The sequence below is a fragment of the Phodopus roborovskii genome, unplaced genomic scaffold (assembly GCF_943737965.1).
Source record: "Phodopus roborovskii unplaced genomic scaffold, PHOROB, whole genome shotgun sequence".
In the NCBI taxonomy this organism is placed as follows: domain Eukaryota; kingdom Metazoa; phylum Chordata; class Mammalia; order Rodentia; family Cricetidae; genus Phodopus; species Phodopus roborovskii.
Genome location: NW_026126459.1, coordinates 1814730 through 1830703, shown reverse-complemented (window position 1 = coordinate 1830703; position 15974 = coordinate 1814730). Strand labels below are relative to the sequence as shown.

The following is a 15974-nucleotide window of genomic DNA, read 5'->3' as shown; positions in this document are numbered from 1 at the left end:
CCTGGTTGAGATATCGATTCCCGGCCAGCAAAGGCTACATAGTGAGACCCTGTGTTAAAAACAAAAAAGTTCCCCACAGGGGACCGGGGCGGAGCAGGTTGGGTGGTGTATATGGTGTATACAGTATAGATAGCTCCATAGAGCTTTAACTGGGGGTGGGAGCTAATTAAGAGGGCAAAAGACTGGATAGACATCTCATCAAGGATGATGTAAATGGCTAATGACTCAGACCTGGTGATAGAAGGCAGTGATCCCAAGAGGCGGGGCAAGATGGTCATAAATCCAAGGCAGGGCTGTCTGGGTTCCAGAGTGAGTTCAAGACCAACCTGCGTAACTCTAGTGAATTGCTTTATCTAAATAGATTGGAGGAAGTTGGGTGTTGTGGCGCACACCTTTAATCCCAGCACTTGGGAGGCAGGCAGATGTCTGAGTTTCAGGCCAGTCAGGGCTACACAGAGACCGTCTTTAAATAAATGAATATTGGTGTGTGTGTGTGTGCACATACATATATATGTACATAAATTGTGTCTATATACATATATACACTTATGTTCAATAAACACATAAAAGAACGTGCTCACCACTCTAAAAATCAGAATCACAATAAGGAACAATTTCCCACCCTTCAAATAAGCAGGTTGATTACAACAAATGCTGAGATGTGTGTGCCCTGCAGTAATTGCAACACCCATGCTGTCTATGGAATATAAAGCAGTACAACTACTTGGAAGAGCTGTCCAGAGGCTTCCATTTAAATATGTAAGGGTGAAGGAAACAGTTCAGTGGGAGAGATTTGCCTAACAATCTCTGACTGTCTCTGCCTCCTAAGTGCTGGGGTTAAAAGTGTATGCCATCACAGGTTGCTCCATCTTCTGTTCTTAATCCTTAGCCCTCCTCCAAACCCAACTTGAGCAGGCAGGGTGCTTTACAAAACCCTACTGCAGGGAAAGGGTGTGGCTCAATGGCAGGTGTAAAGCAAGGCCCAGGGTTCTGTTCCAACTTCTCCCCAAGCTCTGGGGAGAAAAACTGAAATAAACCTAAACAGTTCCTATAAGATACCCCCAGTGATGTCCCATATTCTAGAATAAAATGCAAAATTCTAACTGGGCTTACAAGTTTTTGGTCTATTCTCCCTCCCATCTTGTTCCCTGTACCCCAATCCATCACATCTTCTATTCTTTCACCCTGTCCTGGGCCAAATCCATCACATCTTCTATTCTTTCACCCTGTCCTGGGCCATGAGGCAGTAGTCCACGGCCTAAGCCATGCCCTTCCTGCCAGTGGCCTCAAAAGGTCTGTCAGGCAGACATTCAGAAGCAGACACACTTAGGGAGAGCATAGTTCCAGACTAACTAGTTCTCTGAACTCCCCTGGGAAGTGGAGAACTGGGTAGGTGCTAGTGTAGGCCTGCTGTTTGTGATGTGAGGGAAAGGATACTCATGTTACTTCCTTATCCTCTACCAGGGATGTTAACATACATGGTGTGGGCCACCACCATGTGGCTGCACATTAATTCTTATACCTACCCTATGGCAGTGCATTTTTTAAATAGTTAGCTCTGAATTTTACAATGTGAGATATTCTGGCTCACACGGAATATCCTGAACCCCAAAATGACTTAAAGCCATTGCCAAGCGGCCATGGTATTTCTACTTTATTTTTATATGCATTGGTATTTTGCCTGCATTTATGTATGAGTATCAGATTCCCTGGAGATAGGATTACAGTCTATTGTGAGCTGTCATGTGGGTGCTGGGAATTGAGCCCAGGTTCTTTGGCAAAACAGCCAGTGCTCTTAACCACTGAGCCATCTCTCCAGCTCCTGGCCATGGTATTTCTAAACCTAGCATTGGTGTATAGCTAATGTTGGGCATCTCCACATAAAAGCTGCATTTAGGAACCATACCTGCCTCTCAAAAGAAAGGGATTGGATCCTGAGTGTGGCTATGATGGGTGATAAATTTTATGTGGGGTCAACTGGGGCTAGGGGTGTAACTCAGTGGTAGAACACTTAATAGCACACTTGAGCCCTCAGTTATTACCTCACAAAGGAAAATAAGGGATAAGGTGAAGCAGAAATGAATTCTAGCACATTTGCTTCTGGCTGCCTTTTAAATGAGCTAAAAGATTTCCTTACTGGTGAAGCCACATTAAGTAACTGATCCAGAGGGAAAACATTTTGGGTGACTTTTGGTGGCTTCACTTAAGCTGTTGCTTAGAAGGGCTCCCACAGCTTTCCTGATAACCATTTCTCATCTGTAGGACAGAGATCTACTCTGAGTTTAAAACACAGGCTACACCTTGAGTATGACACACACTTTATTTAGTGGGTAAATACCAAATATTACAGAAACAAAACATTTTCATAAGTAGAATATTCATAAGAACAAATCTGAGTCTCTCCCAGTATTCTTAGGTTTCAGTTAGCATAAATTATCCAAATTGAATAAGGCTTCAGGTTTATTCAGTTACATATATAGTGTGGTGTTTGATGAGAACGGCCCATAGGCTCATCTGTATGAATACTTGGTCCTCGTTGATGGAACTGTTTGGGAGGATTAGGAGGTGTGGTCTAGGAGGGAATGTGTCACTAGGGGGATGAGCTCTGAGGTTTCAAAAAACTCCATTTCCAGTTAGTCCTCTCCACCTAGTAATTGTCTCAAGATGTGAGCTCTCAGCTACTGCTCCAGCACCGTGTGCCTACCTGATTGCCTGCCGCCATGTCCCCCACCATAAAGGCCATGAATGCTCTCTGAAACTGTAAGCCCCAAATAAACTCTTTTGAAAATTACCTTGACCGTGGTGACATCACAGCAATAGTGAATTAACCAAGGCCTTTAGGTAAATGATTTATTCCATGTGAATTTTTTTGGTGCTGAGTGAGCCTTGAGTTCCGATTGAAAGCTTTGCCACAAGCATTACATTTGTAAGGCTTCTCTCCTGTGTGAATCCTCTGGTGTATAATTAGGTGTGAATGCCACCTGAATATTTTATCACACTCATCACACTGGTGCAATTTCTTTACAGTGTTCACTTTTTTAGAGTTCAAAAAGGAGCTACTACCAACAGTGTTTCCATATTCACAGTGCCACTGGGCTCGCATGTGGATTCTCTGGTGTTCAATAAGGTATGAGCTGCGGCTGAAGGCCTTTCCACACTCACTACATTCGTAGGGCTTCACTCCAGCATGGATTATCTGGTGCTGAAAAAGAGTTGAATTTTGACTGAAGGCTTTTCCACACTCACTGCACTTATAGGGCCTCTCCCCAGTGTGAACCCTCTGGTGGATGGTGAGCTGTGTGCTCATACTAAAGGCTTTTCCACACTGGATGCATGCATATGGCTTCTCTCCCTTATGAATCCTCTGGTGGTAAATGAGACTGGAGCTCTGGCTGAAAGCTTTCCCACAGTCATCACACACATATGGCTTCTCTCCTGTATGAATTCGCTGATGCTGAATAAGATGCGAGCCCTGGACAAAGCCCTTCCCACACACATCACATTTAAATGGTTTTTCTCCAGTGTGAGTTCTCTGATGGCGAATGAGCCGTGAGCTACAACCAAAGGCTTTTGTGCACTTGTTGCACTTATAAGGTTTCTCTCCGGTATGAATCAGCCTGTGCTGATTTAGGCGAGAGACCCACCTGAAGGCTTTCCCACACTCCTCACACTTAAATGGCTTCTCTGCAGTGTTATTTTTCTCATGGGCAGTAAGGCTTGGGCTTTCTGAAGCTCTTGGCATTTGAGATCTCTCCCCAGTATGCATCTTCTGATGCTGGGCTAGAGTTGAGCTCTGGCTGAAGGCCTTGCCACACTTATGGCAGGGGTGGGGCCTCTCTCCAGTGTGAGTCCTCTGATGTCTCACCAGCTGTGATTGCTGGCTGAAGGCTTTCCCACACTCTTGACAAAAATAGGGCCTTTCTCCTGTGTGGATTCTCTGATGATGGATAAGGCTTGAGCTCTGACCAAAGGTTTTCCCACACTCCTCACATCTGTAAGGCTTCTCTCCAGTATGAATTCTTTGATGCTGAATCAGTTTAGAGCTCAAACGGAAAGCTTTCCCACAATTAACACACTTAAATGGTTTCTCTCCAGTGTGGATTCTCTGATGCTGATTGAGTTGTGAACACAGCCTGAAGACTTTCCCACATTCCTCACATTCAAAAGGTTTCTTCCCATGGCAGTTACTTGTGCATTTCTCCTCTAAACAGTCAGATAATTTTTTGTGGCACTCTTGACATCTGTATGGTTTCTCCTGCACATTCACTTCCAGGTACGGATCCAGGTTCAAAGTTGGTCTAAAGACTCTACCACACACTTCACAGTTTTCTGATGCCCCTTTCACACCATCTCTCTGTTCATCAGGCTGATAACCCAGAACAGTGACCTGTAGCTCCTGGACAGTGTCCCTGGGAGCCATAGTCTCATTATTCAAATGATGTTTCTGGAAAAGTGAGCCACTCACTCTTAGCCCATGGCTATTTGAAAAATTCTCTGACCAGACCTTAGAATCCAAATTGTCTCCAAAGCCAGGAAGCTGACTTTTGGGAATGTTTGCATACTCACAGGTCTGCTTGTGATCAGTTCTAATAGCAGGATCTGAAATAAACACAAAGGAAAAATGTTCCTTCCATCTGAGGTCAGAGAAAGGGCAGAGACAACCAGGAACTCGTGGGACTGTCAGCACTACAACACGCACAAAGTGGAAAATTTGGCAAGGAGATATAAGGGAAAAGTATTATGGTAGTCCACTGAACAATGATGATATGCTCATGTCTACAAGGCAGGGTGCTGAGACCTTCACATTCTAAGAGGGTCCACAAGCAGTTTCACCCTATAGGGCACCAAGGAGCGAATATCATAGAATAAGCAAAATAGAATAGACAGAACAAACCTGAGGACAGAATGTTAGTCAAGAATTCATCAGAGTGCTGTGTGGTCATGCGTGGTGCACCCCTTCAATTCCAGCACTCAGGAGTTTGAGGCCAGCCTGGTCTACAGAGTGAGTTCCAGGACAGCCACAGCTACACAGTAAAACTGTCCCGAAACCCTCCCCCCTAAAAAAAAAAAAATCATTAGAGCAGGTCAGAGGCCCCCAAACAAGTGAGGACAAAGGGGAGGTTGACCAAAAAATAGACAGGAATGTTGAGACTGTAGCCAAAGAAGAGGCGATGTCTTAGCAGGAAGAGCCCAGAGCAGAACTGGGTGCTCACCCTGTCCATGGCTGTCCTCTAAGGTGGGCTTCTCTGGGAAGAACTCAAACTGCAAACCCACAATTACAAGCCTTGCTATTGGTGCTATATAGTTTTTACTGTCTAATTGGCCCAATCTAGGATTACCTGGAAAGAGGGAGCCTCAACTGGAAACTACTCAGATCAGATTGGCATGTGGCAATCTGTGAGATTGTCTTGATTGATGATTTATCATGGAAAGACCTAGCTCACTGTGAGCATCATCGGACTGCATATGAAAGCTAGCTGAGTATCAACTAAACTACAAGATGGTAAGTAGTGTTCCTCCATTGTTTGTGCTTCAGTTTCTGCCCTGACTTTCCACAATGATGGCTTATGTATGATCTGGAAATGTAAACTGAAATAAATCCTTTCCTTTTTAAGTTGTTTTGTAGTCAGAATGTTTTATCATGTGACATATAAGATTAGAACACTAGGTCATTGACTGAGTGACCATACCCAGTAGTTCACACAGATTTCCTCCTTTGAGCACCCAGAACCAAGAAGCCTTTGTGATACCTACTTTACTTCTAGTCCCCAAATCCACACAGGCTGCCTTCCTGTCCTGATCCCACAGGCTAGATTTCTCTATGACCATTAATTACAAGCCACATTGTAGTTGAATGGACAAGTGCTTTGTGCCCTTGACTTTTTGTGGTATAGCCTTCCCAAAAGTAGCCCCACCCTGCTCGCTGCGCCAGCCCCAAATAACACACAGAGACTCTGTATTTGATATAATGCTGTTGGCCAGATACTAGTTTCTTATTGGCTAGCTCTGCCTTAATTATTAACCCATTTCTATGTATTTCCACGTGGTCTTACTGAGAGCAGAGGAATGGTGATTCTGTTCTCTCCAGACTCTCCATCTTGACTCCTCCTTCCTACTTCCTCTTTCCTCCTTGTCTCCTAGTCCCTCCTATCTTCCTTTCCTATTGGCCAATAGTGCTTTACTCATTAACCAGGATGAGAAACATATACAAAATGACATCTCCCATCATCTACTGGCTGGCGTGGCAGCGGGACAAGAACGGCAGGCTGGTGGAAAAACCTTACTCCTTACAAGTAGTCATACATCTAGCTGTGGTTCTTTCTAGGGTTGCTTCACTTCAGGGTTCTTAGTAGTCCAGCCTGGTCACAAGGACTCACCCAAGCTCCTTCTTATTCAGACTTTCTCTGTGACAGGGCCTGGGCCTCACCTGTCTGGAAAATCCACGGTGCCTCTGTCCCCTCTGCTCCCTTTAGGTCAAGGACCCATGGCTCTTGTCCTTGCTCCAGTAGAGAGATCAGTTCAGGCTTAAAAACCAGGAATCCTGCTGTGTGTGAGGCAGAAAAATAAGAGGATGGAAATATGGTCATGAAGAACAGGAGTTGCTAGATACATGCAGAACCTATTCAGGAGGGTGATGAGGGATGAGGACCTGGGTACAGAGCAGCCCCTTCTCTCTAGTTCCTTACACTACACAGGAAGGGGCACCCAGCCTTCCACAGTCTTCAGGGAACATTGCCACCAAGAAATAGGCTGGATGTACTTGCAGTACAAAATGGAGGGAAGCTTAAGCACAGGTCAGCATCACACTCTGCAAAGTCTCAGCTTTTTCTTCCCTCAGTTCAAATGGGGAGGCACTCCAAGGAGTCAGGGCCAAAAACAGAAGTTTAAAATTAGTAAGTAAATGAATGAAGCAGACTTCAAATCACAAGCAGTGGCCCCAGATTCCTTTTATGGACAGTTCATAAAAGTAGGGAAGGTGTTGATCTAATCAGGAATCAACTAAATGGGACTAGAGAGATGACTCAACAGTTAAGAGCACTTGTTACTCTTCCAGAGAACATTTGCTAACACCTACATGGCAGCTCTCAACTGTCTGGATTCCAGTTCCAGCAGGTATACAGCCATACACAGGCAAATCTCCCTTACTCATACAAAAAAAAAAAAAAAAAAAAAAAAAAAAAAAGTTGAGGCAGACTCAGGCAGATCTTTGTGATTTCGAGGCCAGCCTGGTCTACAAAGCTAGTTCCAGGACAGGTTGCAAAGCCTCAGAGAAAAATCCTGTCTCGAAAAACCAAAAAGAAAAGAAAAAAGTTGAGAGAGCTTCCTCAGGCTTCCCACAACAAGGTAAAAGAGGCAGAAAAGTCTGTAAAATCCATCAGGCATGTCTACCTTGCAGCTCCCAAGTCACATGCAGACAAGAGTTATGAATGTGGCCCAACACAAAATCATGAACTGATTTAAAATGTGAAATGTCTTTTTGTTTTTGTAATTCAACTGTAAGGTTCTTGAAAATGAACCTTGTAAAGGACATCATTTCACAATACCAAAAAGTTAAACAAATGGTATAGCAATAGGTTCAAGCTTTAAGTATATGCAGGGTCTCACACACCAGAAGATAAACATACTTTTTTAAAAAGAAAAGGAGCTAGAGAGATGGCTCAGTGGCTAAGAGCACTGGCTGCTCTTCCAAAGGTCCTGGGTTCAATTCCCAGCATCCATATGGCAGCTTACAACTGTAACTTCAACATCTGACACCCTCACACAGACATACATGCCGGCAAAACACCAATGTACATAAAATAAAAATAAATTAATAAATAAAAAGAAAAGAAATCTAACCAAAGTTAACATGAGAAAAGGAGAAAATAATAATACACAAAACATGCAAGTATCGTTAGGTATGTTATTTTCTTAAAACATGCAAGTATTGTTAGGTATATTATTTTCTTTTCTTTTTTGTTTTGTTTTTTGGGACAGGGTTTCTCTGTGTAGCCTGGCTGTCCTGGAACTCACTTTGTAGACCAGGCTGGCTTCAAACTCAGGGATCTGCCTGTCTCTGCCTTCCGAAGTATCGCCACCATTAGCCTCCTAGCCACTGGGTGGTAGAAAGGATGGGCGCCACTGTGTACATGTGGGTGTAGCTAGACTCTCAGCTAATCAGGAGCACTGTCACAAAACACATAGTTTATTTACCTGTACTGGCTGGGCGGCCACACCTTTAGCACTAGGGAGGCAGTGGCAGGTGGATCTCTGTGAGTTCAAGACCAGCCTGGTCTACAGATCAAATTCCAGGACAGCCAGGGAAAACCTGTCTCAAACAGACAAACAAAAATTTACCCTGTATTTTTCAGAACTATCCTGTGAAGAGTTTGATGACATACACTTACCATCTTAGCACCTACTCACTCAGGAGGCAAAGGCAGGAGGATCAATTACTTTAAGCCCAGGAGTTCAAGGCTAGATTAGGCAGCAGAGTGAGGAGGCCATCTCAAAAAAAAGAAAAAAAAAAAAAAAAAATTAAGCAACTTGGTACTGAAACATGAAGTTACTGCAGAAGGAGAAACTGTGGTAAGAGAGTAACAGGTTTACTTTTAGAACTGGGTAGTTTGCCTAATGAACCACTGCAATTCTATTCACAGGCACATTGTAACAGGAGGTACAGTTTTTTTTGTTTTTGTTTTTGTTTTTTTTCTGAGAAAAGACAGAAAATGCAGGTAAAGCTGTTTGTTTTGTCACTGGGAGACACAAAAGAAATGGCTGCTGTATACCAGGCAAGAAAGCTTAGGCACTGACCCCTCACAGAAGGTAAAACCCTAAAGAAGAAAGAAAACATCATCATTCTTGGCAGGCCAGAACCCCATGGGGAGTAGACATGGATGATTGAGGAAGAGGAAATCCTGGCCAATGTGCTCTATATGATTTCCTCTTATACAGTGACATGTGATAAACTATATATGAGTCTGAGACAGCTCTTGCAAAGTCCCAAGTAGTATCCATTGTTAAAAGTCTGATATGTACATTAAGTAACACACTTTATATAACATGTCATCTTGATTTTGGTGAAATCTAACACAAGGTAGACTATCTAAATACAAGTCAGTGAGGCACAACAATCTGTTCTTTTTGTTTGTTTTGTTTTTTTTAAAGGCAAAAGTGCTGCACAAATACATGATTTCAGAATCTAACAAAGTAGTAAGCAAGGATACAACAGGATACAAACTCTTAAAAACTAGACAAACACAAAAAACAACACTTTTAAGTTATTTTACTTTCTTTTTCTTTTTTGTTTTACTGTTGTTTTCAAAACAGGGTTTCTGTGTAGCCTTGGCTATCCCAAACTTGCTCTATAGACCAGGCTGGCCTCCTCCTCAGAGATCATCCTGTCTCTGCCTCCCAAGTGCTAAGATTAAAGGGATGCACCATCATGCCCAGCCTGCTTTTTTTTTTTTTTTTTTTTTTTTTTTTTTCCCTCTATGGTATTGGAAATTGACAGAAGAATGCTCAACCACTGACTTGTACATATTCCTGCCCTTGCTTTCCACTAAACTAAGACATCAGAAAACTGGATTTAGCTAGCCTGTATGGGATAAACAGTTATAGGCCTGGTCTAAGACCCAAAGAAGTACCTAGTAAACCAACTACATCCCATCCCCACCTACACCTGTCCACAAGCCCAGGCATCCTTTCAAGAACCCAGGATACTCCCATGATGTAGGCACCAACATGACGTGGGGTCAGCCCAGAAGGCTCAGTAAGAGGTGAGATACACAGCAAGCAGGACGAACATTCTACCACAAAGTTGTATGTGCCCGCAGGGAAGGCAGCAGCAAAGGGAGAAGGCTGATGGCAGGATAGAAGGGAAGAAGGTACTCAAGGTATCACTGACACTCTGGTTCCAGAACAGGTTTCCTTGGAATCCTCAAGCTAACAAAGATCTTTTCCCCTTTTCTTTCTTGTGTGTATGTGTTTTAAAGCTATTTCAGGTATGGGTTCTACTTCTCACATGATAATTTAATAGCTTAGGAAAAACAGAGGTTTGACTAGCTCCCTGAAGTCCACCTACCTCACGAAGACTAAGTTGGGTGACATGTATAAAGCCTGGATCTAGTCTGGTACACTCAGATTGAAGTTTAGCCTCTGAGGCCCTCTCTCTGTGACAGTGTGGGTTGGATGCTGACTGATGTATGGGATGGATCCCCAGGTGTAGCCTCACCTAGTCCAGCCACACTGCTGTGGTTCTCCAACATCACCTCCCTGTAGAGGGCCCTCTGACCAGAATCCAGACATTGCCACTCCTCCCGAGAGAAGTGCACAGCCACGTCGCCAAATGTCACCGCCTCCTGGAATCAGGATACACACTAGTACCCCAGATGTCTGTATGTGCCAACTCCAATCTAGCACTATAATATATCTCAGGTAGGTGACCCATAGGATTGGATTAGTGTCACAGGGATCCTTTTAGCTCTTAAATCTTAGGTGAAAAGGAGGGACTTAGTCCATGGTAATGACCTGACATTCCTCTCCACTGAAGAGGCACAGGTAGGCTCTGGTCAGGGCAGATGTTTCCTCACTGCCTGAGGGTCTAAGCCTGGCAAGAGCCACAGTGAGGGCCAAAGCTAGATCTGTGCTCAGGCCAGGGCAGACCCCCAAAATAGGAAGTGGAGGCTTGATGGGACATATGGGGAAAAACAGGCAGCCAGGCTTCCTACCATGACATTTGGAGGGTGGGATCCACTTGTCTTGATTCAGACACCTGTGAGAAATTATGAAAAGATCAGAGGTCAGAGTGGAGGAAGCTCCCCAATCCCCAGGGTAATCCAAGTGTCTGTGTAGTCCCTGCTTTTTTACCACCATGCCCAGACATACAGGGACACCAGACTGGGCAAACAGTCCTGACATTTGAGTGTCAGCCTCTGAGGCCCTTGCCTGTGTGGGGTTGGGGAGTCACATTAAGAATGGCTGTCAGGGGCCACACATTACAATGAGAGAGGCAACAGTGAATTTACATGGTTTGCTTTCATGAGATACCTAGAAGAAACAAATACACACACACACACACACACACACACACACACACACACACGATAGTGCTGAAGTAAAGGGAACAAGTAAAGTTTAAAGGAGAAACTCTGGTAAGTCTAAAAAGTATTCCCCCATGGGCCCGGGGCAAAGTGTAGGTGGTAGGGAAAGCACTCGGGGACCTCAAAACAAAGTGAGCCAGTGTGTGAAACAAAAAAAGCAAGGAGAGCAGAGTTAATTGAAGATTGAAGGCGGTAGAAGACAGGCCAAACAGACTGGGTGGGGGCAGAACCCCTGTTCTCAAGTACCTTAATTCCAGTAAAAGATACAGCTTCCCTAAGGATTCGAGAAGTTTCCCTCAGCTCAACAAAGCCCTCAGACACCTCAACCCCACCCCCATCCCGTTCCCAGGAGAGATCAAAATGGGAAGAAGCTGGCTTCCTTGGTAGCTTTTGGCCCAGGTGTCAGGCCATTGGCTAGCCCAAGCAGCAGTAAACAACAGAAAAGCGTTCCCCTCTCAGACCCCAGCATCTGGACTGCCAATGGGAAGTCGTGGTCCCAGACAGATGACAAACCGTGAGGTGCCATCTGAGTCCACAACCGTGACAACACTTTCAGCCTGTCACTGATTCTAGGCTTTCAAACTGAGGTGAAAGATGGTCCCAGGAAGTGATTACTCTGGAAAAACTAGGAGGCGGCAGGAAGTTCCAGGCTGGAGGAACTGTGGTGCTCGACTATCCGACTTGCATCCGCCAGGCACTCACAACAGCCCCGAACCTTCCATCTCTTCTGGAGGAGAGGTGGGTGTCCCTTGCCCTGACCACAAGGAATGCAATTACACCGACTCACCCAGCCTGGGCGCTTCTGGGACCCGCCAACAGAGTGAGCCACCGGAAACAGCTTCGCACGCCATCCCTCCGCGTCCCACCCTGCAGACTTCCGCGGGTTCCTTGCAGGCCAGAGCATCTCTATGGTTCTCCAGCCCCGCCTCCACTCCTGTAACCTCGGGGGTGGAGCCAGAAGTTAGCTGGTAAAGAGCTGGGCTGGTCCAGGAATATGGAGCGAGGAGGAAAGGATGAAAGATCTCGGAAGCGAGGGTGCGTGCAGGAGACCGAACCCGAAGCAGAGGCGGGGTTAGGTCAGGAAGGGAGCCTGGAGAGTAGGCGGGGCCAGCAGTGAAACTTTTCCGAGCTTGCAGTGGTTTACTTTTGATGTCGAGCCGAGGTTCGTGGGTGAAAATCCTACCTGCTGGTTGGAAAAGGTGACCTCTGGGGAAGGTCACTAATCGCCAGCTTAGGGTTCTGGTATTTCAGGCTGACCCTGTCTGGGCGTCGTCCAATTAGCTTTTCCTTACAAGAGACTGGTAAGCCCCAGACGCCCTCCCGAGGCAGAGCACACTGGCCTGGGGCTCCAGTGGGTGGCACAGGCGGGGAATCAGCTGTTGGGCCCGATAGATGCGCAAGAACCCGAGAAGCTGCGGAAGGGGAACCTCAGTGGAGGTCTTTTGACCAGAGCTCTATTCTGGAGATCAGGGGCGTTTGACACTGCACTCCAAACCATCCTCGGCTTCAAGCAAAAAAGAAGCCACTCTGGGTGTGGGTGTCTGGAGCTCCCAGACCAAAGATCTTAGACTCAGAAACTCAGAGCAGAGGTCACAAACAGGATTTGAAGGTACACATAAATGCCAAGACGAAATGTGAAATAGTAAGGTAAAGTCTTACTTCAATAATACATATCAGCCGGACCAGCACACTGAATACATTAACGCCCAAAGCCTTCTTTGGAGTCATGGACTCCAAACAAATGATGGCCTTTGTAATACCCTTCCTTAGTCTGTTTTTCTTCTATGTCTCTACCCCTGACCTTTGACGGGATTTCAAAATATAAACCAGGCTAGCCTTAAATTCACTATCTAGTCCAAACTGTATTTAGCTTGTAATCCTCCTGCCTCTACCCCCAAGTGCTAGAATCACAGGGGTGCACCACCACGCCAGTGCCTTCCTCAGAATGCTTCTGTGAGAAAGATCCTGCCCAGCTTGCAGTCTCCTTTCCCTTACCCAGAATCCCTTTGGATCCCAGAACCCTAAAGAGAGTTTTGAGGAGAAAGCAACTCTTAACTTCTCAAGAATGCCGGCTCCCAGGTATATCTGATTACTTCTGCCAACTCTGCTTGCCCAAACGTTCTTAACTGTAGGAGAGCCTGGACCTGTAACTTCTAGTACTAAGGAGAAACTAGCAAAGGAGACTGAGAACTTGGCAAAACTAAGTGAAGGATGGCATTATTGGTGATAAAGAAATGAGTGTTTCAAGGAGGATAGAGGGCCTATTGTGTCAGAACTGTTGAGTGGGTGTACAATTAAAGGGAAAACCTCAGGGAAAACAACGCTGAGGGAGTTTCTGGGTTTTTGTTTGTTTGTTTGTTTTGTTTTTTCTAGACAGAGTTTCTTTGTGTGTAGCCTTGGCTGTCCTGGAATTAGCTCTTGTAGACCAGGCTGGTCTCGAACTCTGAGTGAGCTTTTAACAAACTAGAGGGTATTAGGAAGGAGAGAGAGGGCAGGGGAGGGAGCTGGAGAGAGATTGCATGTTCACACTCATGAGCTGTCCCTATGATTCCAACTTTGGTCAGCTCCTAACTGAAGACTTTTGGAACCACCTGATCTTTATTCTATGTCTAAATGCACAAGACTTCTGTTTCATTGACATTTTATTATATGTCTACATTCTATTTTTATGTGAATGTGTATCTGTAAGAGTGTGTGGTGTGCTATGGAGGCCAGAAGAGAGTGTAGGAACCTCTCTCTGGATCTGGACTTATAGATGGTTGTGAGTCACATGACCAGAGTGCCAGGAATGGAACTCTAGTCATCTGAATGTACAGCAAGCACTCAACCACTCAGTGACCTCTCCAGCACCCACAGTCTTTCTTTATCGTCTAGACCAATAGCCTGTTATGTAGCCCCTAATGTCCCTGAGCATTAAACAGAATTTCTTACAAAAGAATTGTAATAGCCACCCAGTCAGGCAATTTTAGGGGCAAACTCACATATCCGTATACCTTCAAAGTATCTTTTTGTTTTCAGAAAAAAAGGACTTCTTGGTTCAAGCTGAGCATGGCGAGAGGTGTTCCTGTTCATCACATAAGTCTTCACACGTGGACTCTGTGAGTGACTGAGAACTGAGCGTGCTCAGGATGTGCTCTCTAACAGAATATTTTTAGGAGACGGCCAGCCCTTTTATGAATATGTATAGGCTCCTTTTTTTTCCAGGAGGGCCTTGCTGTTTTAGCTCCCTCCATTTTCTTGTCTGCTACAGATAATAACTTCTCTCACTTAAGTTTTGATTATGCTCTTTTTGGCTTTGCACTCATCAACATGGGAAACTACTATATCTGGTCACAGAATTTATACTGCTGTAACTAATACAGCAGTATGTATGTATGAGTTACCAATTTCTCTATATCCTGCAGACCACTGAACTATCTGAACCTCGGTCTCCCAGTGCAATTTCTAAGAGCCTAACTATGGTTTATTTACTGTTACAGTTTTGGAGTTTGAATTGATTGATAGATCAAGTAAAAAGAAAACTAAAAAAAAATCCATCATTTTTATAAGTATAATATCAACTCAACTGTTTGCTGCTTCACCAAACATGAACACACACACACACACACACACACACACACACACACACACACACACACACGGTAAGAGAAAATATGTACTTAAAATTTTGGTCAGAATTAGGGAGACAGAGTTTCTTTGTGTAGCCCTAGCTGTCATGGAACTTGCTCTATAGACCAGGCTGGCCTGGAACTCAGAGATCTGCTTGCCTCTGCTTCCTGAGTGCTACGGTTAAAGGTATGCACCATCACTACCTGGTGAAATCTTAATTTTGTAAAGGTCTGTGTCTCACAGTTATAATCCCATCTATTCATCAATCCCAAAAGATCTGGAGTAGTGTGGTTGGTTTATGTGAAAGTTCTTGTAATATGCTTGTGCCTGAAAGGAATACCATGAGCTGAAAATAAGTAGAAGCCAAAGTCAGAAAGCATGCTATTAATGTTAGGTAGTTTTGAATTACTTTGTTGGTTTTTTTTTTTTTTTTAGACAGGGTTTCTCTGTATAGTTTTGGAGCCTGTCCTGGAAATTGCTCTGTAGACCAGGCTGGTCTCAAACTCACAGATCCACCTGTCTCTGCCTCCCGAGTGTTGGGATTAAAGGCGTGTGCCACCAGTGCCAGGCTTGAATTACTTTTGACAGGTGTGATACAAATGCCTGTGTGTTGGAATTTTGAGGGGTAGGGTTTGAGATGATATCACTCTGTAGCTGGACTCATTGTACAGCCTAGGCTGGCTTTGAACTTGTACAGTTGTTTTGCCTGAGCTAAACTAGGCTAAGGCTATAGGCGTGAGCTACCATGTCTAGTTTTTATTGGTTTTTAAGATAAGAATGGGATGAGTGTGATGGGGAAAGTACTGAACACAAAAGCCCTTAGAGCAAGGAGAGGACTAACTCCTACAGTTTTCCTCAGGCCTCCCCACACATGCACTGTGGCACACACATGCATAACATGCACACGTATGCACACCAGTCAGTCAGTCAGTGAGCCAGTGATATGTCTTGGAAGGTAAGGTGTTTATTGTCAAACCTGAGGATCTGAGTTTGATCCTCAGGCCTCTAAAAGTGGAAGGAGAGAATGAAAATTGTCCTCTAGTCTCTACATACAAACTGTGGCAAGAGAGCATGCCCATCCCCCACCAAAAAATAAAAAAATTAATGTCGGTTAAAAATTAAAGATAGAAAAAAATTAAAGTTAGGGTTGTCACTACAGCAAAAAAGATTTCAGGATGTGTCAATATGAAGCAAGTTTGAGTGTATTAAGAAAAAGATTTCAGGCTGGATGATAGTGCCAGGGTTTCAGCAGGCTATTCTCAGCCCTAGCACAGAAATTTCTAG

General features: G+C 44.6%; 1 protein-coding gene across 1 annotated transcript; it reads right to left on the bottom strand.

The window, feature by feature from the left end:
• Positions 1 to 2301: 2301 nt before the first annotated feature.
• Positions 2302 to 6602, bottom strand: Znf7 (zinc finger protein 7). Its single transcript, XM_051189257.1, has 2 exons — positions 6428 to 6602; positions 2302 to 4599 (listed from the first exon to the last, which is right to left on the bottom strand). The coding sequence occupies exons 1-2, from the start codon at positions 6585 to 6587 to the stop codon at positions 2825 to 2827; spliced, it is 1935 nt and encodes a 644-aa protein (XP_051045214.1). The 5' UTR covers positions 6588 to 6602; the 3' UTR covers positions 2302 to 2824.
• Positions 6603 to 15974: the final 9372 nt, after the last annotated feature.